The 25,803-nt window shown below is 41.5% G+C and overlaps 1 protein-coding gene across 2 annotated transcripts in view; it reads right to left on the bottom strand.

The window, feature by feature from the left end:
* TMTC2 (transmembrane O-mannosyltransferase targeting cadherins 2) overlaps window positions 1-25,803 on the bottom strand; it is a 374,316-nt gene that overhangs the window by 133,769 nt on the left and 214,744 nt on the right. For both annotated transcript variants that reach the window (XM_032777505.2, XM_075066793.1), the window contains one exon: window positions 21,156-21,984. In XM_032777505.2, coding sequence (XP_032633396.1) covers window positions 21,156-21,984 — 829 coding nt within the window. The remainder of the gene's footprint in view (window positions 1-21,155; window positions 21,985-25,803) is intronic.

Genomic DNA, 25,803 nt, shown 5'->3' with positions numbered 1-25,803 from the left:
TATATCGCGTCTAGATGAGACGCAATATATCGATCCCCAAGCAATCAATTGCTACCCACCGATACGGCAGGTAGTGAAGACGTACCCTTAGAGACTAGCAAATTTATCTGGGCATAAGCTTTCATGGGCTAAAACCTACTTTATCAGATGCATGGAGTGAAAAATACAGTAAGCAGAATATATATTCTAGCACATGAAATGATGGGAGTTGCCTTACCAAGTGGGGGATCAGTGCTAATGAGCCAACTCAATTAAGGTGGAAGTAGCCATGAAAGCTTATGCCCAAATAAATTTGTTAGTCTCTAAGGTGCCACAAGGACTCCTCATTGTTTTTGCTGATACAGACTAACACGGCTACTGCTCTGAACCCTGTCACAATGAAATATGTGACAAGTAAGGTACAGTGGTACGATTCTCACCTCCCTGAAGCAAGAAGCAGCAAATGCAAGAAGTTTTGGTTTTATTATATTTTTCCATTCATCCTCAGTATTTTTCTAGACTGAATATTTCATGATATTTAAAATGAACCAAAATGTCCACTTTACTATTTCTCTGAAATTGTCTATTAAAAGGTTAGAAAAAAATGTACTTCACCTTAGACAGTCCATTAGAATACCATTAGAAACTTATTTTGAAGGTTATAATGAAAATTAATGGAATAAAGCTGACAGTACAGTAGGCATCAATAAAGGTACATAGTTACTCTAGTCAGTAGCCAGTGCAGAAAGCTTCACTTTTTTCTCATCTGTACATTTCAATTATTCCACAATAGATTGAACATCCACTCTTGTAATGTGAGTGCCGTCTAACATAAGTAGGGCCCTTCCTTTTCAGTTTTCATTTTATTTAATTTTTCCTGGGAATTTATCAGTGTTTATTGCTACAACAACAAAAACAGGTGAAAATCAGTGAAAAAAGTTATTAATTTTTGTGGGTAAATATCAGGGTTTATTTTGGAGGATGAAAGGACTATGGGGAAAATATTCAATAAATTAATGCTTTGATTAATGAAATTCAGTGTGGTTTGCTGTAGAACTAAGACAGAACTCAAAACAAAGTGACACTTATGAGTTTAAGAAAACAATATATCTGATCCCCAAATAAAACTTTTATTTGAATAAACAGTTTACTGTTGTAGACTTAGAACTATTCACAAATAAATATTTACATTTAATAATTGGTCCATACTTTTGCAGCGCATACATTCAAAATCACCTTTTTCTCTCCTTTTTTTTTTTGACTTCTAATACTTGTGTTCTGAAACATGTTCTGATACAGATTTTTGTTTTCTTCCCATTTTAGTGTGTCAGACCTTTAAACTGTTAGCTGCCAACAGTGTGAAATGTGTACGTAGTGGGCGTGATAGTCATCAGTACATTTCGGAGCTTGTGTGCGTAACTGTTTTGTTTACTGTGGGTATCTTCTACACTAATCCATAGCCTTACTTCAAGAGGCAGCTTTGCATATACACACAGACTAATGTATTCTTGTGTGTGTGTGTGTATATATATATATAAAAAAAAAATTCGCCTCTCACCCCTATGGGTGGTATGTGTCTTCCTCAACCTCGGGTCCTCTACCAGAGGCCTGAGAGTTTGAGGGTTCTGTGCAGTATCTTAGCTGTTCCTAGCACTGCACTCTTCTGGTTCTGGACAGAGAGCTCTGATGTTGTTCCTGGGATCTGTTGGAGCCACTCACCCAGCTTTCAGGAGTCACAGCCCCCGAGTGCTCCTACCACACTGGGACCACTTTGGCCTTCACTTTCCACATCCTCTCGAGTTCCTCTTTCAGGCCCTGGTACTTCTCCAACTTCTTCATATTCCTTCTTCCTGATGTTGCTGTCACTTGGCACTGCTTATCTATCACCACCGCTGTCTTCTGGTCCTTGTCTATTACCACGATGTCTGGTTGATTGGCCAGTACCTGCCTGTCCGTCTGGATCTGGAAGTCCCACAGAATCTTAGCCCTGCTATTCTCCACAACCTTCTGTGGAATCTCCCATCTGGTTTGGGAGGGTCTAGCCCATACGCTGTGCAGATGTTCCTGTACACAATGCCAGCCACTGGTTGTGCCGTTCAGTGTATGCTGTTCCTGCCTGCATCTTACATCCTGCCACTATGTGTTGGACTGTCTCTGAGGCCTCTCTGCACAGTCTGCACCTTGGGTCCTCTCTAGTGTGGTAGACCCCTGCTTCAATGGATCTGGTGCTCAGTGCCTGTTCCTGTGCTGCTATGATCAGTGCCTCAGTGCTGTCTTTTAGTCCAGCCCTTTCCAGCCACTGGTAGGATTTCCCAATGTCAGCCACCTCAGCTATCTGTCGATGGTACATCCCATGCAGGGTCTTGTCTTGCCATGGCACTTCTTCTGCTTGGTCTTCCTCCCATGTCTGCTGCTGCCTCAGGCATTCTCTCAGCAGCTCATCTTTGGGGGCCATCTTACTGATGTACTCCTGGATGTTCCGGGTTTCGTCCAGGACAGTGGCTTTGACGCTCACCAAGCCCCGCCCGCCTTCTTTCCGGCTGGTATACAGTCTCTGGGTGTTGGACTTGGGGTGGAAACCTCCGTGCATTGTGAGGAGCTTCCGGGTCTTCACATCGGCAGCCTCCATGTCCTCCTTTGGCCAGCTCACTATACCGGCAGGGTATCTGATGACCGGCAGGGCGTATCTGTTGATGGCGTGGATCTTGTTCTTCCCACTGAGCTGGCTCTTCAGGACCTGTCTTATCCTTTGGTGATACTTGGATGTTGCTGTCTTCCTTGCCTCCTCATCGTGGTTTCCATGTGACTGTGGGACGCCAAGGTACTTGTAGCTGGTCTGTATGTCTGCTATGTGGCCCGCTGGTAGTTCCACCCCATCAGTCTTGACTACTTCCCTCCTCTTCACTACCATCCGGCCACACTTCTCCAGTCCGAATGACATCCCGATATCCTCACTGTAGATCCGCGTCAGGTGGATTAGCGAGTCGATGTCTCGTTCATTCTTAGCATACAGCTTGATGTCATCCATGTAGAGGAGGTGGCTGATGGTAGTTCCACTCCTGAACCTGTACCCGTATCCAGTCCTTGTGATTATCTGGCTGAGGGGGTTTAAGCCTATGCAGAACAGCAGCGGGGACAGTGCATCACCTTGGTATATGCCGCACTTGATGGCCACTTGTGCAAGCTGCCTTGAGTTGACTTCCAGTGTTGTCTTCCATAGTCCCATTGAGTTCTTGAGGAAGGTCCTTAGTGTCCTGTTGACTTTGTATAGCGCCAGACATTCACAGATCCACGTGTGCGGCATTGAGTCGTAGGCTTTCCTGTAGTCAATCCAGGCTGTGCTCAGATTGGTCTGTCTAGACCTTGAGTCTTGGGCGACTGCTCTATCTATGAGCAACTGGTGTTTTGAGCCTCTGGTGTTTGTTCCCAATGCCCTTCTGAGCTGTGCTCATGTACTGGCCCATATGTGGTCCTGTAGCTTGGGCAGCTATGATGCCTGATAGGACTTTCCATGTTGTGGGGAGGCAGGTTATTGGCCGGTAGTTGGACGGTTCTGTCCCTTGCAGGGGTCTTTCATGATCAGCACTGTCCTTCCTTGTGTTAGCCAGTTTGGGTGGGAGCCTGCTGCTAGCAGCTGGTTCATCTGTGCTGCTAGGCGTTCATGCACTGCTGTTAGTTTCTTTAGCCAGTAGGTGTGGATCATGTCTGGTCCAGGTGCTGTCCAGCTCTTCATGTTCTTGACCCGCTGCTGGATGTCTTCTACTGTGATGGTGACTGGTTTCTGTTCTGGGAGATTGCTGTGCTCTGTTCTCAGGTCCTGCAGCCACTTTGCACTGGTGTTATGAGTCTTCTCTTCTTCTCCCATATGTTCTTCCAGTACTGTTCAGTTTCTGCTGCTGGTGGCTCTGCTGTTATTGTGGTGTTGCACTGCAGTTGGGAGTACACCTTGGATGGTTCTTGAGAACAGAGCATTTACTTTTTTGGCCTCTGCTTCTCTAGTGTATCTCCTTAGCCTGGTAGCGTAGTGGTTAAGAGCCTTTGTTTAGCAGTCCTTTGATATGACATATATGAGGAGACTGCCTTTGTATAGCGTAGTGGTTAAGAGCGACGGGTTCAAATCCGAGACCGCCCTTGGTACCAAAGACCGGGGTTCAAAGTCCTGGTTGGTACCTTTGCAGTAGGGGTCCTTGGGCAAAAGACCCCTAAGGCTTCACCTGCCTACCTCAAATATGAGAGTGACACGAACTAGGAGAGTCATGCCGGCTCGGACGTCGCCCGATTAACAAGGTCCGCGCCAGATGTTGAGGAACCAGGACAATCTGACGATAAGTGGGCTACTGGAACAAACCATTCATGGACGAGACAAGAGAACCTGGAATTGATGGAATGCTACTACAACAGTAGACCTAATGAGAGGGGATATATGAAACGTATGAGGGGACTGTGGATGGACAAAAGACCTACATCCACACTTACTGAGAAACAGCTAGTTACCCAACGCTTCAACATAGTAAAGAGGAAGCTGCTCTCACAGCTTGAGATAGACCAACTCCACATTACATCCCAGACTCAAGAAGACCTGGAAGAACAAGTGGATGTGCAGCCCACACCTGAAGCTGAAACTTCACTGCCACCCCCTCCATTGCAGAGCACAGCAGCTGATATGAGGCATAAGATCATGGAGAAACTAGCTACAGTCAATCCTCGAGACCGATTACCAAGGCTCAGTGGAGAAGTACCATCAGATAGTATGTTAGAAGATGCCAATAGAGCCCTCATGACAATCCCTACTACCACCATAACTCAAACCAATGAACTGGTATACGCTACAGCCTCTGTATATCCTGGAGATGCTTGGCTACACGATCAAGAAGAACAACAGTATGTACCCACCCTGGAAAATGAGGTTGGAGGATAAGATCAAGGCGACTCGGAGAGAAGTTAGTCAGCTGGTGGAACTACAGAAGGGTGTAGAGATTAAGGATAAGACTCGGCTACTGAAAAAATACAAGGGCCTGACTCCATCTGAAGCCCTAGAGACTGCTAAACAAAGGCTCACAGCACTGGCTACCAGGCTAAGGAGATACACTAGAGAAGCAGAGGCCAAAAAAGTAAATGCCCTGTTCTCAAAGAACCATCCAAGGTGTACTCCCAACTGCAGTGCAACAACACAATAACAGCAGAGCCACCAGCAGCAGAAACTGAACAGTACTGGAAGAACATATGGGAGAAAGAGAAGACTCATAACACCAGTGCAAAGTGGCTGCAGGACCTGAGAACAGAGAGCACAGCAATCTCCCAGAACAGAAACCAGTCACCATCACAGTAGAAGACATCCAGCAGCGGGTCAAGAACATGAAGAGCTGGACAGCACCTGGACCAGACATGATCCACACCTACTGGCTAAAGAAACTAACAGCAGTGCATGAACGCCTAGCAGCACAGATGAACCAGCTGCTAGCAGCAGGCTCCCACCCAAACTGGCTAACACAAGGAAGGACAGTGCTGATCATGAAAGACCCCTGCAAGGGAACAGAACCGGCCAACTACCCAATAACCTGCCTCCCACAACATGGAAAGTCCTATCAGGCATCATAGCCGCCAAGCTACAGGACCACATGGGCCAGTACATGAGCACAGCTCAGAAGGGCATTGGGAACAACACCAGAGGCTCAAAACACCAGTTGCTCATAGATAGAGCAGTCGCCCAAGACTCAAGGTCTAGACAGACCAATCTGAGCACAGCCTGGATTGACTACAGGAAAGCCTACGACTCAATGCCGCACACGTGGATCTGTGAATGTCTGGCGCTATACAAAGTCAACAGGACACTAAGGACCTTCCTCAAGAACTCAATGGGACTATGGAAGACAACACTAGAAGTCAACTCAAGGCAGCTTGCACAAGTGGCCATCAAGTGCGGCATATACCAAGGTGATGCACTGTCCCCGCTGCTGTTCTGCATAGGCTTAAACCCCCTCAGCCAGATAATCACAAGGACTGGATACGGGTACAGGTTCAGGAGTGGAACTACCATCAGCCACCTCCTCTACATGGATGACATCAAGCTGTATGCTAAGAATGAACGAGACATCGACTCGCTAATCCACCTGACGCGGATCTACAGTGAGGATATCGGGATGTCATTCGGACTGGAGAAGTGTGGCCGGATGGTAGTGAAGAGAGGGAAGGTAGTCAAGACTGATGGGGTGGAACTACCAGCGGGCCACATAGCAGACATACAGACCAGCTACAAGTACCTTGGCGTCCCACAGTCACATGGAAACCACGATGAGGAGGCAAGGAAGACAGCAACATCCAAGTATCACCAAAGGATAAGACAGGTCCTGAAGAGCCAGCTCAGTGGGAAGAACAAGATCCACGCCATCAACAGATACGCCCTGCCGTCATCAGATACCCTGCCGGTATAGTGAGCTGGCCAAAGGAGGACATGGAGGCTGCCGATGTGAAAACCCGGAAGCTCCTCACAATGCACGGAGGTTTCCACCCCAAGTCCAACACCCAGAGACTGTATACCAGCCGGAAAGAAGGCGGGCGGGGCTTGGTGAGCGTCAAAGCCACTGTCCTGGATGAAACCCGGAACATCCAGGAGTACATCAGTAAGATGGCCCCCAAAGATGAGCTGCTGAGAGAATGCCTGAGGCAGCAGCAGACATGGGAGGAAGACCAAGCAGAAGAAGTGCCATGGCAAGACAAGACCCTGCATGGGATGTACCATCGACAGATAGCTGAGGTGGCTGACATTGGGAAATCCTACCAGTGGCTGGAAAGGGCTGGACTAAAAGACAGCACTGAGGCACTGATCATAGCAGCACAGGAACAGGCACTGAGCACCAGATCCATTGAAGCAGGGGTCTACCACACTAGAGAGGACCCAAGGTGCAGACTGTGCAGAGAGGCCTCAGAGACAGTCCAACACATAGTGGCAGGATGTAAGATGCAGGCAGGAACAGCATACACTGAACGGCACAACCAAGTGGCTGGCATTGTGTTGGGTGAGTGGCTCCAACAGATCCCAGGAACAACATCAGAGCTCTCTGTCCAGAACCAGAAGAGTGCAGTGCTAGGAACAGCTAAGATACTGCACAGAACCCTCAAACTCCCAGGCCTCTGGTAGAGGACCTGAGGTTGAGGAAGACACATACCACCCATAGGGGTGAGAGGGGAAAAATTTTTATATATATATAATGCAATGTGTTGTATTTTCCTAATAAAACAAGTTATTGTTTAAATATCTGAATGATACAAAAGTAGGGTGAAAAATCAGAAAAAAAATAATATTACTTTTTATAAAACCCAAGATTTTTTCACTTAAAATGAAAATGAAGGAGCTTACAGATAAGGCACTAGACTGGTATTCACAGTTTTTGTACTGATCTGTTATGTGACCTTGAAAAAGTCACTTGAACTGTCTGTACCTCTTGTTTTTCTTCACATCCTTTGTTTTTGCTATTTTGATTGTCAGCTTTTTTGGTTAGAGGTTGGTTCTTGCTACATCTTTGTAGAGTGCCCAGCAGAATGGGGCCTCTAGATATTACTGAAATACACATAGTGAAATATGTACTCTTTATACATCCAAATATATATATAAATTATGATTATGACCTATGATGGGCTGGAGATGAACACTGTTTCTGAAATAGAGGAGAGAAGGTTAAAGCAATATTAGTGACAGGCACAGATAGTACTTTAACACGAGATCCAAAAAAGCTAGTCTAGTTATAGCTTAGTCCTTTTTTTCAGCTAGATGAATCATACCAGTGCCTGCACCTCTGCTGTTATCTGTCTAGATACCTATGTAGCCGTAATCACTGTTGGATAGCATCCTCCTTGCTCAGATGGGGCTGGGCTAAGATACATTATGAAAAGCTGTAGTAAAAGCTCACAAGTCTCTGGGGAATTTTCCCGCTACTGTAGCTTGTTAAAAGTCTGAGCACAAACAACTACACTAGAGGCACATCTGCACTGTACACTCCTTTTGGGGAGGTATACGCTACATGCCCCTAAAGCATGGATATAAATAGCAATTTAACAGTGTAGCACTGCTTAGGTGGGCAGAGTAAAGACATGCCTGAACCATATGGGTATATACTCAGGTATGCACTCTGCATGGCTCTCTACTCGCCTAAGCAGTGCCTTCTTGTCTATACTGCTATTTTTAAGCGTGTAGTGTCCTGGGTGAAGGCAGCGGGGAAAGGCTCCAGCAGTTTCCTGCTGCCAGAGCCTTTCCTCACTGCAGGGAAAAATTCCTGCATCAGGGAACTCCCAGAGCCTTTCCCCATCACAGAGAGTGCAGCCAAAACCTTTCACTGTAGTGTGTAGCTAAACACCATAGTGTCAACACAGCCAGCTTTTCACTGCAGCATGTAACTATAGATAGCCTACATGCTGCCACAGGTTGTGTGCTGTGTAGATACAGCCTAGGTCAGCGTGTCTTTAGACTGAGGCTCCCACCCTGTAGGAAAAACCACAGAGGATGGTGATTATCCTCAAGATCCATGGAGTTCAATGTGGTGTCAGATAGGTGCTGGGACCCAAGGAGGAGTTCTCTTTGCAGAAAGGAGAGAACATTGCACTAGTTACACGGTTCACATTTAGAAGGTTATATTCAGAGCCACACGGTAAGATTTTTTTGTTCTTTTTTTAATTGAAAGGTTAGATTCTTCAGTTGATGGCCCTTTCCTTTCAAGGATACCTTACTACTTGATAAAGGAGAATGGATTTTTCAAGCTCTGATTTTAAGCACTCACAGTTTATTAGAACCAATTATTTAGTTCCAGAGAGAAAACTGCTTTTATGAATGGAAAGGTCAAAAAAGGTTCTCAGCAGAAATGTACAAAGTCTTGAACAGAGTCAATTTAGAAAAGAGTAATTATTGTTCCACATTTTAAATAATTTTACATCACCCTTACCAATGACACCTCGTAAAGGTGTCCTGAAGACTAATTAGATAATGTTTGTAAAGCACTTTGGTTATGAAAATGGATACATAAGTGCCAAAGGTGATTACTTTGGGGGTTTAATATTTTTCACATAATCTACTTCAGAAATGTAACACAGAACATTTTCGTTTGTCTTGGATATTTCTGTTTTCCATAGAATTCCAAATGCAAATAACATTTCTCAAAATGTACTGTAAAAGTATCCATAACATCAATTATTGGTACTATAATTGTTCTAAAAAAATATTTGTTAGTTTATACATTCAGATCAACTCCTCAGCACACGTTGGTTACTTGCCAACAAAAACATTCTGTTTCTTACTTCTTAATGTGATAAATGAATTGTTTCTGTACACTCATAACTTTTTCATGTATTTTATATACTGAATTTTCATATAAGCCAACATCTACTAATGCTCAAATCCCCTGTAATACTGGTGACTCATCATCCATAACTTATTTTTTCCCCACAAAGAGTGCCATTTATATTGTTTGTTCACCCCTTCATTGCTGATCTAGTCAAAGACTTTGGGAATGATTGCCCAGAGGAATGGAGGAATATATACGCAGCAGACAGCCATTTCTGCGTCAGCGTGGTTGCTGAAGCAACTGAAGAATTTTGGAAGACTGATTCAACCTTGTCTCCAAGGTTTGCAATTCAGATATGTAGTTTTTGCATTTATTAGTAGATATTTCTCATTGTGTTCATCATGAGGGCTTAATACTCCCAATTCTCTTGGTGTATTACATAGTAGGCTGGAAAAAAAAAGTTGACTTTCCAGTGTTTCTCCAAAGCAGGTCTATCAGCCCAATCAAACGGAGTGTAGGCCTTGAATGACTTACAAAATGGGATTACTTTTAGGCCTCACCACTTTGCTTATTTCAGCTCAGACTGTGGAGCCTTTACTTACCCTAGGGAGTACTTACTCACTTAAGTGATCCCATTGGTTTTAACGGAACTAATCACATTAATATGTACACTATTGTGTGATTAAGGCCTCCTCACGGTAGCCTTAGCAGTAAAGATCACATCGTTAAGACAGTTTCCATTGGGTATCAACAAAGGGAAAACCTCCTGAACAACTGGGGTACTCAAAAATCTGTTCAGCTCTACTGCATAGTCCTTTTTCATGGCGGGTATTTAAATGAAAAGATACAGACTCTGAGTACTGAGCACTGTGTATTATGAGTACTGTGAGGACAACAGACTTGACTCTGTCCTCTGGGGTACAGTGAGGACAATGTAAATGCCCGATTGTCTTTTAAGAAGATCTGACTTGTTCTAGTGGTTTTCCCAGGTTATATATACACAATCGCTCCCAAACCAATATTATTCAAAAAGGCAAACATTTTAACTGTGCAGTAGGTATTACTATAAAATAATTGAACTCTAGAAGTTTGTTCATCATTTCACATTAGAAAAAGATGTATCTTGTGAGATAACTTGGTTTGTTTCGGTCAACAGGTATCCAATGTTTTAACTAAAAAGGAAAGAAGAACTCTGTCAAAGAAAAATGTCATAAATGATCTACCTAGCCTTTTTGCTTGTAGTGAATTGTGAAAAGTAAAATAAATGACAGCTCGTCTTGCAGACCTGTACTCAGAGAGCTAGAAGAAAAGTGTTCCTTGTAAGAGCATCCAGTTAAAGAAGAAAGCTGATTAAGCTAAAGGGCTTGTTCACATTCACAGTATAGCCATAGAAGTGGAAGACTGAAAATGCTGCCCTGTACTGCTCCTCATTTTGTGACCTTATAAATAATTGAAAATAATTGTTTTGGAAACCCATTATAGACAAATACTGTAATCACATCAGACATCATTTCATTTGTTTCCACCGTGGTGGGTGGAAAGAGGGGAGTTAGTGTCTTATTGAGATAGAAGGAAGGGCAAATGGAAAGCCACATAAAGACATGGGGTCTGAATATCATTTGTGCTAGTCTGCTTTTACACCCTCTGGTAGTGGGTGTAAATTACTGTTATACCCATTTTACAAACCATTTGCACTGCCAGAGCAGTAGAAAGGGGCCTTTGTGTACATGAGAATGGCTCCCACTAGAAGTCCGGAATGGAAAAAGGCAGGCATTCACTGCGTCCTGAGTATCAGTAAGCAAAGAAAAGCTTTCTCATAGGTAATGTATAAAAGGCACCGTGATGGACGCTCTTGAAATGACTAGCTTTAACATACTTGTTTAAATATATTCAGATGAAGAACAAATCAGAATGGTCTTATTTTCCCTTCCACTACTAATAATTCATCACCTCTGGAAAAAAAAAAAGGCAGCTATATAGGATACTTAAATATAGATCTAGGTACCTAACTTCAAGCATCCATTTTATCTGTTAAATTGGGGGTTTATAAAGAACCATCTTTCTACCCCTTCCAAAGACCATCAACCTGCTTCTGTATTGGGGTGATTGCAGTCAACAGGTGTTTAGGATTGGAATTCAAGGGGAACAAGCATCACCAAAAATGCTACAGCTACAGCTATATTCCACAAATAAGTGGCAGCGGCTCACAAAGGAGTCCTTTTTCTTCATTAGGCTATGCAAAGAAATCTAAGCATTTAACTATATGTGGTGATTAATGGTAATTTTTTTCTTCCTCTTTATGATTCACTGATTGGAAGTGAAATTGGTCCTTACCCAGAGTAAAAATATATACTCTTTCTCAGCCTTATAAATTCATAAAGGATGAATATTGGGCTTTCTAGTGTTCTTTTGAAAGAGAAACAGAGATCCAACAGTGACTTAGATTTCAAAAGCAACGACAGTACGAGAACTCAGACAAGAACACTGACGCTGGGGAATAAATTTAGCTCTTTGAAGTGAAGAGCAAGCCACTTCCCTTCCACTTTCCAACATAATTAGCATATCCAGACTGTTTTACTGCGGCTGGGCTACATGTAGGATGCTCAACTACATAGGGTGCCTACAGCTCACCCACAAATAACTTGCTAGTGGTCATTCCCTCCATATCTGTCAACTATTCAGGGCAGTGGCAGTGTCCACATATAGAGCCCTGAACTATTTTCTGAAGGTAGCAATTTTAAACAACCTTCAGACAATTCTATGGTTCAGATTTACTGAGCTGAGCTTTCTCTTTTTAACACACTTATGCCCTGTGTGATTGATGGACAGGCAAAGCCTTTTCAATTTAATTCAAGAACTCTAATTTAAGTATTTTTTACAGCGTCTGCTCTTTCAAACTAGCCAAATTTGCCTTAGATAAATAGATACATTTACCTCAGTAATTTCCTATACAATTCATACTATTAGAAGAGTGAAGATTGATGTAGCCATGCATGGCTGTTATTAATCCATACATTCTAAGGTCAGAAGGGACTATTATGATAATCTAGTCTAACCTCCTGTATAACACTGGCTGTAAGTTATCTCGTTAAAAATATACAGTGATTCCCCCTTAAATCTTTGCCTTACATCAGGGGTAGGCAACCTATGGCTCGGGTGCCGAATGCGGCACGCCAGCTGATTTTCAGTGGCACTCACACTGCCCAGGTCCTGGCCAACCGTCTGGGAGGCTCTGCATTTTAATTTAATTTTAAATGAAGCTTCTTAAACATTTAAAAAATCTTATTTACTTTACATACAACAATAGTTTAGTTATATATTATAGACTTATAGAAAGAGACCTAAAAACGTTAAAATGTATTACTGGCACATGAGACCTTCTGAAAGGTTGCTGACCCCTGCCTTAGATAAATAAGTTAACTTTAGTATCGGCAGTATTTCCTATCCAGGAGTTACTGTAGGGTAGGATATGTTACCAGCTGGAAACATTTTGTAACACTGACTAATATGTTTTCTCCCTGTCCCCCTACTAACTTTATGCTCAAAATAACTGAACTATTTTTGACAAAACTTTAAAAAAACAAAACCTCAGATAGAGCTAAAGCATGGAAAAGTTCATTCTTAAAGGTAAATATTGAGAGTTATAAGCAACTGGAAAGAGTAGGCTATGATGGAAAGTGTTAGGCAACCTTAAATATAAGCCTTTCTATACTGTTCCACTTATACTTATATTTTTTATAAAGAAAAGAAACATGTCTAACATCACCCTAGCCACTGTACTTTTATGTTTTGTCCCTGTCTCCTACCTTTTGTATGTCACTTGTTTTATTTGTTTATATTGTAAGCACTGTGGTGCAAAGTCACGTGTTTATATGGCACTTAGCTCAACAGGGCTTCAGTCCTGACTGGGGTCTCTAGACAATACCTAATACTAAGAATAAATATCTCTATTAATGAAGAGGTAGCCTCTTCTGTTTATCTAAGGCATAGTGTCAGACTGACCATGGTACATTATTAACAATACTGAACCATTAAGTACTGTCTTTATATAATATTGAATTAAGTCTCAATTCCACCATGAGATATTTCATATAACAACAATAATATAGGTAAATATTTTTGTAATTTTAGAGGAGGAGAACTGGAAACTGAGAAGTTAACTGAGTCACCCAAGGCCATAAAAGGAGGCAGTGGCAAAACAAAGATTAGAAATCAGGAGTCCCTGGCTCCCAGGACTAGGCTCAGACCACTCCTCTGTCTTAAAAAGGAAAAATATGCTAAACATTAAGGTATGTAAAATTACTAAGTGGTGTTATCTCTTATTCCATATATGTGTGGTAGTCAATGAACCAAAATGACTCTTTGTATTAAGCCTTAATTTTCATGGGAAGCATTCCCCAGTACTCACATTCAGAGGTGGCAAGTTGTATGGGTCCGTGGTGCCTGGGCTCCAGAAAATTCAGGGCCCTGGGGGCCCGGCTCCACCAATGATTGGGGCCAGGTTTCTATCCCGGCCCTGGCTGCTGCCCCCCATGTGTCTTCCCTGGAGCATCACCCAGCCCTGCCTTCCACCCTGCGCTCTGGGCAGCAGGACCCTGCTGCGCTCCTTCGCTGGGAGCAGCACCGAGGGCAGGCTGAGGCAGCTGCGCCAGCAGAGGGGAGGTGGTGCATAGCAGACTCCTTCCCACAGTGGCAGGCAACTCTAAGTCCACTCGGAGGGAGAGGGGCTTATCCTGGCTGGACCTCCTGAGCAACAGCCTGGGGGGATCTTGGGTGAGTGTCGTGCTGAGGGGGGCCCCTCTCCCCTGGAGCTCGCTGCTGCCAGCAGGGAGAGGGCTGGGGGGAGTCCTTCTCCCTGGTCCCAGGCCCTAGCCCCAAGGCAGCCTGCCTACTGCTCCCCAGACTCATCCCAGGCCCCAGCCCCATGCCTCGCACCTCCTCCCGCACCCCAACCTTCTGTCCCAGCCCAGAGCCTGCACCCAGCACCCAAACCCCCTCCCCAAGCCAGCACCCAGCACCATAAACCCTCTCCTGCACCTCAATCCCCAGTCCCAGCTTAGAGCCTGCACCCCTCCCACACCCAAACGTCCTCCCAGAGCCTGCACCCAAACTCCCTCCCAGAGCTTTAGGCAGCGGTGTGTGTGTGGCTGGGGGTGGAGGGGGCAGGACTTGGACCCATTCTGGGCACCACCAAAGATTATACAAACCTGCTGCACCTGCCCACATTAGTGGTATTCAGATAACCTGTACTAGTCTTAGGCTTTGTCTACTCTTGTAGCTGCTAACATGTACCTACACCCCACAGTGAAAGCTGCGTCCACACTGCGGTGCATAGCTACACGTGGCAGCGAAAGGCTCTCGCAGTGGGGAGACTGCGGGGAAAGGTTTTGGCAGAGAGGAGCCACTCCCCCAGCATCCCATCTGCCAGGGCCTTTCCCCACTGCTGGAGCTTTTACCTCCAACATGGAAAGACTATGGCAGCAGGGAGCTACCTGAGCCTTTCCCCTCTGCCACCCTCTGCAGCAGGGAAAGGCTCCAGCAGCTCTCTGTGGTGGGGAAAGGTACATACCCTAAAGTTCAGTGTGTCCGCACTCTATTTGCCTAAGCAGTGTCTCACTGCTATTTATACCCATGCTAGGTTGACGTGCTTTGTCTGTACTCTACGTGCTGCCGTAGGTGTAGACACATCTTTAAAGTGCTGTCACTATTGGTGAGTATAAAGGAAATATTAGAGGAGCACTACAAAACTACTGATGTGATGATTGACAGAGAAGTTAACCTTTTTAATAGTGAGTGAGACATATGGAGAATGTTAAATTGTGCAATATTAATATGTACAAAATGGGCAAAGTATATTCCAAATGCCCAAGATACAAAAGTGCCGTTTGGTTGCCAACTAAAACACACTACATTATGCTGCAATTCACTGGGAATGCAAACAGAATGTGTGGTATGCAACAAGCTGTGTTCTTCATAGAGCAACCGTGGAATGTGTAGGACCCTTAGCTATTGAAAACAAAGCCATAGAGCTGTTTCAAGAGATTCCTAGCCTGTTGTTGGCAAAGTTTCAATTGTTAACAGTGGCTTTGTCTATACCAGGAGAAAGACACATTGCTGAAAACTGCCGTCATCAGTGGGCCTCTTCCTTTTCCTCAATTGACTAGCGGGGAAAAGGTTTGACTGTTGTGCACAATCTTGGTTTGTTCCATCCTTTCCCCTCACAGTAAGCCTAGCTGCTTTGCAGTGCCCATGACTGAGACCACATTGTTTACTACAAAGGTGCTGAAAATGTTTTGTCCTATTTACCCTATCAGTTATTATATTTTCAGTGTCCATTGTATGGGCATGGAAGGGGGAAGGAACACACTGATGACTAAAACTGTCAGCCACTGGTCATTTACCTACATAGATAAAGCCAAAGAGAACAGGCTGTCAGATCAGATGGAAACAACTTATGGTATTCACGTCTATCAAAATGTACACCGTCATTGGAGACACGGCATACAAAACATTTATTACAGGTACCAGGTTTGCAGAAAGGATAGATACTGTGTCGACTCAAATTGGAGCTCAAACTTTAATTTTGCAAGAATCAAGTAAAGTATTTATAGGTCTCAAAATATAAACACATTTGTCTGTGAGGTTGTTGGGTTTGATTTTTTTCGGTTCATAGTACCTACTAAATAAAACAATTCTTAACCAAAAACATTCTCCCACTGTGTTCGTAATGGGAAACTAGAGGGGAATTTAACATTATAGATTGTGCAGCACCTGCAAAATCATAACATGAAACTTGCTATTTAAAAAAATGAAGTAAGTGTCATAGACTTTCATTGTTCAAACAGAGGGATGCAAAAAGTAAACAAATGATGCAAAATAAACTGAATTCTAAAGTTAGATTCTATGAATTCCTTCAGGTAAAACAGATATGTTAGTAGTAAGTTAATTAAACCACAAATAGACTTTTACAATATATATACATTCATGCAAGTACCATGTTTTCCTGAGTGTAAAAAAAACCCCACAAACCATTAAATGATCATACAATAACCATTGTACTTAGCTATGCCATTGATCTGCATTGCATATTCAGATCTTGACATTCATATACATTTTATACAGCTGCTCCTTACCAGCTCAAAGCCATAGCGGGCAATCTTCTAAAATAAACCCACCACAGTTGTGAAGAAAGTTAGAAATAGGTCAGAAATGACCAAAGCTGAATACTATTTTAGCAAAGGATGACAAATGCAAAATCCAAAAATAATTGGACTAGTTTTAAAACCTTCCTGCAGGCATGAATATAATGATAAGTCATTCATTCTGCTGGAAAAAGACTATGCTGACCAGAGAAGGAAATTTCTTTAACTCTTTCAGTTTTCTATTTTAGAAAGTTTTCTTACTACCTGCTGGAATCACAAGGCAACTGCTAAAGATCAAGACTGGAAAGAGAGGGAAAAAACATAGTTAGGCTTAGACTTTCTGTGCCCAATAACTTTTTACACACCAGTTAGAGCTAACACAGAGTGGCCCTGCTGCTGGCTGTGCTCCTGACTTAATGATTCCACAGAGTAACATAAGAAACTGATATGCCAGGCAGGGGCAGTGCATGTAAAAAGTAACACTAGTTCTAAATCAAGGATGTTCTGAGGCCCTGATTCAGGAAAGAACTGAAGCATATCCTGAAGTCCCATTGAATTTGAGCACATGCTGTTCCATTGACATTAACGGGTTTTATTCAAGTGATTTACTTTAAGCACTACCTTAAGTGCTTTCCATAATATCAGTTTGGTCAACCAGCTCTAACAACTTAAGGAGTCGCATCAACAATAATTTACAGGTTTAAAGCTAAAAATGGCAGCAAAATCAGTGAACATAGCCAAATAAAGACCCAATCCTCATTACAGTAAATACCCACCCCTCTTTCAATTATAGTTTTTAATTATTTATTTACTATTTTGATGTCATCTACTTCATCAGAGGGCATATATCTGAAGATCCAAATTAGCTGAGCTATTTCCTAAAGTTCAAAATGACCTTAGATAGATTTCACCAAAAAAAAAAAAATCTGCTCCATGAACCCGAGCTATTGGGCCTACATAATAAAAACAGAGATAAACACTAAGATACAGTGAGTAAAATTATTTTGTGTATAATTATAATTTTAGATTAAATTCAGGGTAATTGGTACCACAGAGAGACAGTGACTATCAACTTTCAGCAAAACTGGTAAATACTGTCACAATTTTTAAAACTTCAAAAGGAAAAAAAAAGAGCTTCATTCAAGTGAGGGAAACCACTGCTTAATAGTTAGATTGTTCATTACATTGAAGGTAGTCAAAGAGACATTTCTCTCCATCACTCCCTGTTGTTGACATGTATGCAGCCATTTCAGAATCCATAAACTACGTTAATCAATCCTGTCCGTTTTCCTCCCAAGTCCTGACAAACTATAATGAGGCAAGATTCAGCTCATCTTGGAATTATTTAAAACACTAGTTATGAAAAAGCCACTGCTTCTATCAAAATGGCAAATGAACAAACATGCTAACTGATGCAGATAAGGAATCCCAAAACCACACTTCAATTCCATCAGCTAATGACTGACAGATGCCTGCTGTACACTGGGTCAACCAGAACAGCCTGCTTTAAGGCAGCCTTAGAAGATTCCAATCACCTGATTCTCTTGGTGCATTGTAGGGGGTGGAAGCAGGAGGAAAGGATGAGGGAGACAAGTAGAAGGATGGGCCAGGCTTTTAACTGGCGTTTTCATACCATCCGTGATTGACAAGAACAGGAAGAACTGTAAAGCATGGTAAGGTTGCTGCAGCCTGGAAGAGTGGGAGCTTTCACACCCTCTCTATGCTAAGGCAGAATTCTACTTGCTTTGCTTGCACTTAACACAGCAACAAGAACCCATGGAGAAGAGGACTGCCAGAGAGGGTGGGCAGAGGTAAGGCAAACATGTCACTAACATTCTCTTCTCCCTTCAATGGCAGGGCAAAAGGGGCATTTGAAAGACTTTGTCTCAAAACCCCATGATGGCAAAAGAGGGAACGGCTTTAGTAACATCAGTCTGTAGCAAAAGGGCCCTCTTTGCAGGGCCTCTGTCTATTTTGTCAGTTCTCTCAGGAATAGTCTTTTTAGTGATTCCTGTTCCCTTGTTAGCCTGATCTATATCAGGTGATCTATATAGGATTTGGGGCAGAGGGGGAAAGATGGTATAACGTCCTAGAAAAAATGTTTCCTTGAAAAGCAAAGCTATTGAAGTTGAGGGAGAAGTGAGATAGTGATGGTCTGACTGTGGGAAAGGAGATTAAGTGGTATCCTCTTTCCAACAGCCAGGAGAGAAAGAAGGGACTCCCTTATCACTGCCACAACATTTATTTGCCTCTTTCAATTTGCATATTATAATTTTGTCCTAATAGTTTTTTTTAAAAAAAAATATATCAGGGGACAGGCAATAATAAATCATATTTTATGTCAGTCATTAAATAATGAGAAGCAGTTTGGATTGTTGATCTCTTTGGGTTATGGAATTCTTTGCGTTGGCAGTCCAGCCCAGTCTTGATTGCCTGAATAGCATGAGAAATATCAAATAAATTAGAATAGTTCAAGACTGGGACAGTCTAGGAATTTTTCAACACAATGAACAGAGCTTGGGCGTTATGGCATAGTTTCTGGGAGTTTTCAGTAAATGATGTGCTTTATGATACATATGGACTAGTAAATATTTAGTACATGGCTATTTTAGGGAGACTTCCAATCAGTTCCACCACGTCTATATTACTAAATTGCTGAACTGTCTCCTAGTATCTTCTAAAATATGTGAAAATGAAGTCTGCTTGTAAGGTTAGAAACCAGGTAGTCATACAGGCTTAAATCCCAGAGGATAAGACCTGGCCTGAACAGACGGACTCATGCTAGACAGACACATGCTCAAGATAGTGCCCTTAAAATATCAGTGTGGATCTTGTGAAAGCTCAGGTAGCCACCTGAGCTCAGATCAAAGGGTTTGGGATGGCTTGGATTCAGGCAGTTAGTTTGAGCTGCTGTTCGTGCTGAAACATCCACACTCCTATTTTTGTGCTCTAGCTTGAGCGGAGCTAGCATGAGTCTGTCTATCCAGGCCAGGAGTTCAAGCCACCAGCTGTAGTGAGGACATACTCTAAAAGTCTATCTCCCAGTATAAAGGTGAATAATAAAATTAGCATAGTTTGTCTTCAGGAACTGCCAAATGCACCATTTCTAGGCCCCAACTCTACCAACCAAGCTTATCATTGGGGCAGCACTTAAGAGTGGCAAGGAAAACCTCATCAGAGAAACTAGTCCAAGACTAAGGGATAGCTACTACACAATCACTGACATTTAGGGAAACTCCTTTAGGGACAGAACTAACAATGAGATATAAGAGCATCAGAAATCACCTTGACAAATGAAGACATATTCTTTTCATTTCAAGGAAGACTAATATTTGCTGTGTATCTTATACTGACAACCACCCACACTGGTTTGTATATGCACTGCAATGAGGATATTTACTATCTGGCCATTCACCTACTTTATTTTTCTTCACTGTCTGTTGTATCTAAGAACCAGTTTTTCAAAATAAAGTTAGAAAATGGGATGTGCTTGTCATTGACACTGTTAACACAAAGTCATTTACTGTATAACTTTATATATTTTACTCCGAGGCTACAGAAATATGAAGAAATCATTAGAAAATTAGGCTGACAAATGACAGTAACTTTAATACTGTTTAGCCAGGCATAGTATCTGTAAATCACACTGCTTTTATTCTCCCCCGACTTTCAGCGTATACTAACATCTGCATTTACCATTTATTATCATAGTAGCTAGACTGTGGTAAAGCACTATTACCTTACCCAAAGCACAGTTTGGTCAGCATCAACTACTGATTCAGCATCATGTGATGAACTGCTGAGCAGAGTACTCTAGGACACTACTAAGTGCAAAAAGTTAAAATGCTATTTAATTTTTTTTCATAACAGACATAAAAATCAATCAACAGACCCCTTCTAGTTCCACTGGCCTGTAAATAAAGCAGGCTTAGTGTCAGGTACTTTGCTATTGCTTCAAATATCTGACACCTATGCTTCACCGCTTCAATGTTGTAGTCGTGCTGGTCCAAGATATTAGAGAGACAAGAAGGGTGAGGTAATATATTGGACAAACTTCTTTTGGTCAGAGACACAAGCTTTCGAGCTTACTCAGAGCTGAAGAAGAACTCTCTGTAAGCTCAAAAGAGTGTCTCTCTCACCAACAGAAGTTGGCCCAATAAAAGATGTTATCTCACCCATCTTGTCTACCACGTAATGCCGTTAATGCATTAACATATTACGGTATGCCTGTTTGGCTAAAACACTGCATAATGCTTGGAAATATGGGCTACAATCACCTGCCAGGTTGAATAGCTCAAACCCAGCTTTATTATGTGGTATCACTGTTACCTACATAATTTGAAATTTAAAAGACAGGGCTTCCTTCAAGTTCTCTTTGATTTATTTCTCATATTTTCTATTTATATCCAATAGCAAAGTCACTAAAGGAAGTTCATCAGGGAGAACAGATACCAGGTAATGGAAATTACTGTAATGCCAATGTTTCATCTTTAATTCCAAAAAAACAGAAAATAGATTATTAAATAAAGTATCTTCTTACCTTGTTTTTTTCCCCAATTTTCTGCATGTTAATATCAAATCTGTGATACCTAATCAAAATGTATTCCTGCTTTGCCTTCTTTCTCCTGTACTAATGTGTGCATTACTGCACCTAATATACATTTCTGAAATGTATCTTCTCTAAACATAGCGGATAAACCTAGAAAGAAAAGACAGACACAGACAGGCAGGAACAAAACATTCACCATGGGAAGCGTATTACCTTTAGCTGGGTTTACTTTTATCCCTGACATATACAGCATCTCCTCATTCTGCCAGTCCCCATTCCTGACAACAGTCTTGAGTCCATAGAAAAGAATTAATGCAGCAGTGGCATAAAAAATCAAGTTCTTCAGAAAGCGCTTTTGGGCTTTGACATAAAGGGACCTGGCACCCACTGTAATCAGCAGGCAGAAGCCCATACTAGGAATATAGAGTACACGCTCTGCTATTACAAAGCCTACATAGAAAAATAGGTTTGTGGCAGGAACAAAGGGCACTATTAACAAAGACAGAGACAGAAGTACAATGTTCTCAGTTGAAGGAAGCTGAGGTCTCTGGATTACAGGTTTTTTTATGCCATTCTCTTCTTTTGAGGCAAAGCTGGACTTCAGCTCCAAACTCTTGTACTCCATGTCTGAGTGGCAGCTATGCCCATTAGTATTCTGCTTGCCATTCATTACAGTTTTCCCATTGCATTCGCTCTTATTGCTGGAACTCTTCAAGCTAGAGTAGGCAAGGAGGAGGAGTCCAGCATAGAAGGCCACAGTGTGTAGATTCCTCCAGTCACTGGCCGTTTTAAGAAGAGGCACAGCATCCATAGACCAATCAAAGCTGAGGGTGTCCGGGCACAGCAACAGCCAGAGGTTCTTGGTCGGTAAGTAAAAAAAGGTCAGAGTGCGTGTAAGAAAACTGTCTGAGTCAGCTGCTGGGTTGTCAGAGTTGGAAAAGCTTGGTGGCTTGTTGCCCATCCAGTACAAGCGGACACCCAGCAGTGCAGTCCCCCAGAAAGTCAATAAACCAATGCTGAAGAAAAGGGACAAATTCTTCCTCTGAAACCAAAAATAAAGAAAGATTCATCAATACAAATTAACATCACAGACTTTAATTCATAATGATGAGTGCAGAAACCACTTTGTAAAGTATAAAGAGAACATGACATATCATAGAGTTGGGATTATTTTTTGTGTGCACCATGGGGCCCTCTGTTTTTGTAGCGTATGGCCCACAGAGATTTGTGAGTCTGCTACAGTGTGTAAGCTATCAAAAGCTGGATTTTTTTAACTCAGTCAGTAGAGGCTCATACTTTTAGATCCAGAGGTGATGAGTTAAATCCCGATTACCAATGACCCACCCAGAGTTGTTGTGTTACACTTTGATTATCCTACTCTGGAGAAGTATTCTGTGGGATTCAAGTTTATTTATTTATTTATTTTTACTCATTCTTTGCTCCTGTTTGTGGCTAAATATTTACTATGCTGTCTTCATTAGTGATAATAATTGAATTTACAGCTTGTGAAAGGTGCTGTCTCAACAGCACTAGAAACTGAAAGTTTATCCAGTGCAAGTTTCCCTGGTGTACTTCATCTGGAAAGTGAAGGGAGTTTACAAGGAGATGAGAGATTAAACTAGTCTCAGATTTCCTATTTGGTGTCTCACCTGAGACTGCAACAAGTGGAGTGCTTTAGGAAATGAACTGAAGTCACCAACTCACATCTAATAGCCACTAGATGAAGTTCACAGCATTCAAATTAGTGTAGTAAAAGGCAAATGGGTCTGAATGATTCATCCGTTCCCAATTCCCTAACCCACTCGAGTATGTTATCAGCCAGATTTAGCCATATCTTTAGATGACTCTCTACTTGTTTATATTGATTTTATGCTGATGCAATTCTGTCTTCTTCAATGGAGTTACTGTGGCACAAAACCAATGTAACAAGACACGTTACGAGTTTGACACATATCAGTTTGTGTTTAGGGCTGATCACTCAGTGGAAATGATTTAATGAAAGGTAATTTGGAACTGCCCACTTCACTACTTAGCCACATGGAGCCACATGAGCCACATGGAGTGTACGGGGTGAGAGTAGTATCGCCTCAGAAAGCAAGATGGAGCTCTTAGGGTATCCAACACAGCTAAAATAAATGAATTTTAATAATTATAAATAGAACAACATTGATCTATTTATAACTAGCTAGCTAGGCAAAAATTTTCAGACTAAACCGTTCTTCCCAAAGCAACCTGGAAAAGTCAAAATGTTTCATTTTTATATCTGTGAAATGAAACATTTCAATTTTGATTCAAAATTAGTTTGTTCTGAATTTTACTTCAATTTCATTTTAGAAAGTAAAAACCACAAAAAATGAAACAAAACATTTCATTTCAGGAAAAATATAATGCTGCATTTAACCCAAAATGAAATTTTATCTTTTTAGGTGACAAAAAACTCAAAAGATTTTCATTTTAAATCAATCCAAACCAAACTATTTATTTATTTATTACATTTTTGGGTTAGTCACTGAACCAACAAATCTGTTATTCGTGCAGCTCTAATTCTCAGTCTTTTTAAAGGAACTTCTTTTTAGCCAAATAATTCCAGATGTTCTGTAGAGATTTTGATGTCATTTTCCATGACTATAATAATGTCATTTTAATTTTGTTAGAACGTACTCTCCGTATTTAATGCTATACATTCATAACCTCGTTGTTCCCTGCCTGTTTGGTACTCAGGATCTCACGTTGTCTTATCTCTTTCAAATAGTTCACTCTTGTTCTTTCTGGGGAAATGTTCCCTTGATCTCATGAATCATAGGTATTTGCAGGGCTCACTTTGGGGCCTATTGTTTACAGTTTCTGTATCTCTACAGCCTACTGGACCCCTTCTTATATGACATGGTTTTGATCGTCATTATGTATCTGCTAATCACATGCAGATTTTTATTTCTTTTTAAAGATTTATTTAGGTTGCCTATCCAAGAATGCCTATCCAAGAATATTTCATATAATGTAGATAAATTCATCCAGGGAGGAAATGGAGGCTTTAGCAGGGAATAAGCAGCTTATTTTACACCACATTAGTTCCTGTATTTGAGATCAGTTACTCCCACTAAAAATACTGCTTGAACTCTGAAGAATTCCAAAGTCTCTTTTGAGTCCATATGTTTCCCTGTCCATCCTGGATATATTATTAGATTTTATCTATTTAATCTCTCTAGAAATCAGCAAGTTCAGCAGAGGTCATAATATAGGTCTATACTTTATGATTTATTTATTCCCAGGCTAGCCTACTGTAATAGCCTACTTTTTATTTGTAATCTAGATAACACATCAAATGAGAAGCAGAATGTTATCTTCTTAGCACTCATGTTATGCCTCTATTTAGGTGACTGGACTGGTTATCACTACAACCGAAAATTAAGTCTATATTTTATTAATAAAGTTATTCAAACCCCAGCGCTGTTACATTTACAGGGTGGTGCTTTCATTTATGCCCCTAACTTGTAATTGGGTGTTCAGCTTCTGATTTGTCCTTTCATCCACTATCATTTCCGTCAGTTAAACCACATACTTTTCCTCCTTGGGCTCAGATATGTTGGAATGCTTTCTATTGACTGTGTGCACAGCCAACTCTCAATTCTTAAAGTGACCCACAAAAGGGGAAAGTAAATTGGGTTTGCGCCCTTTTTGCTCTCTTATGAGATATAAAGGAGGACTGAAAGGCTTTCCATTAAAAAAGAGAAAAGAAAAGAAAAGGCTGGAACAGGAGGGTGCACTGCTTATTTTTGAATTAGAAATTCAGGTCATGTCTATACGGAAGACTAAAGAACTAGTAAGATTAAGACATTCCAAGTACTAAGCTAGTGAAACTTGATTGAGAAGGGAAATTAGCTTTTTCAGATTTTTAGGACTGCTTTGTTGTATTGTTTATTTTGTTAATACCAATTTAACTAAAACAACTGAGAGGAAATCTCACTTAAAAGTCCCACAACTGACCCCCTTCAGTTAAGTCCAAATTTCTGAGACAACTCCCGCCCCACCCCCAAACAAACTAGTGAAAACCAGTGAAACTCTTTATGTTTAAAAGACAAGAGAAGCACCCGCCACCTCAAAAAAAAACTTTCAGGTCTTATTCATACATCACAAAACAGCAAGAGTGCAAAAAGTCTCCCTTCTTCTAACTCTATTTTGTACATCTAAACTAGGGCTGTCACTTAATCACAGTTAACTCACGCGATTAACTCAAAAAAATTAATTGTAATTAACTGCACTTATAACAATAGAATATCAATGGAAATTTATTAAATATTTTTGGATGTTTTTCTACATTTTCAATATTGATTTCAATTACAGAATATAATGAGCACGAATACAGTGAGCACAGTGCTCACTTTGTATTATTTTTTGTTACAAATATATGCACTGTAAAAATGATAAACAAAAGAAACAGTATTTTTCAATTCACCTCATACAAGTACTGAAGTGCAATCTCTTTATAGTGAAAGTGTAAACTTACAAGTGCAGGGTTTGGGGGGGGGGGGTTGGTTACATAACTGCACCCAAAAACAAAACAGTGTAAAACTTTAGAGCCTACAAGTCCACTCAGTCCTACATCTTATTCTGCCAATCGCTAAGACAAACAAGGTTGGTTACAATTTGCAGGAGATAATGCTGCCTGCTTCTTATTTACAATGTCACCAGAAAGTGACAGGCATTCACATGGCACTTTTGTAGCCAGCATTGCAAGGTATTTATATGCCAGATATAATAAATATGCGTATGCCCCTTCTATGCGTCGGCCACCATTCCACAAGACATGCTTCCATGCTGATCATACATGTTAAAAAAAATGTATCAAATTTGTGATTGTACC

This window comes from Chelonoidis abingdonii, chromosome 1, assembly GCF_003597395.2.
Source record: "Chelonoidis abingdonii isolate Lonesome George chromosome 1, CheloAbing_2.0, whole genome shotgun sequence".
NCBI classification, from domain to species: Eukaryota; Metazoa; Chordata; order Testudines; family Testudinidae; genus Chelonoidis; species Chelonoidis abingdonii.
The sequence above is the reverse complement of the archived record's forward strand: the minus strand, read 5'-3'. Positions and strand labels throughout refer to the sequence as shown.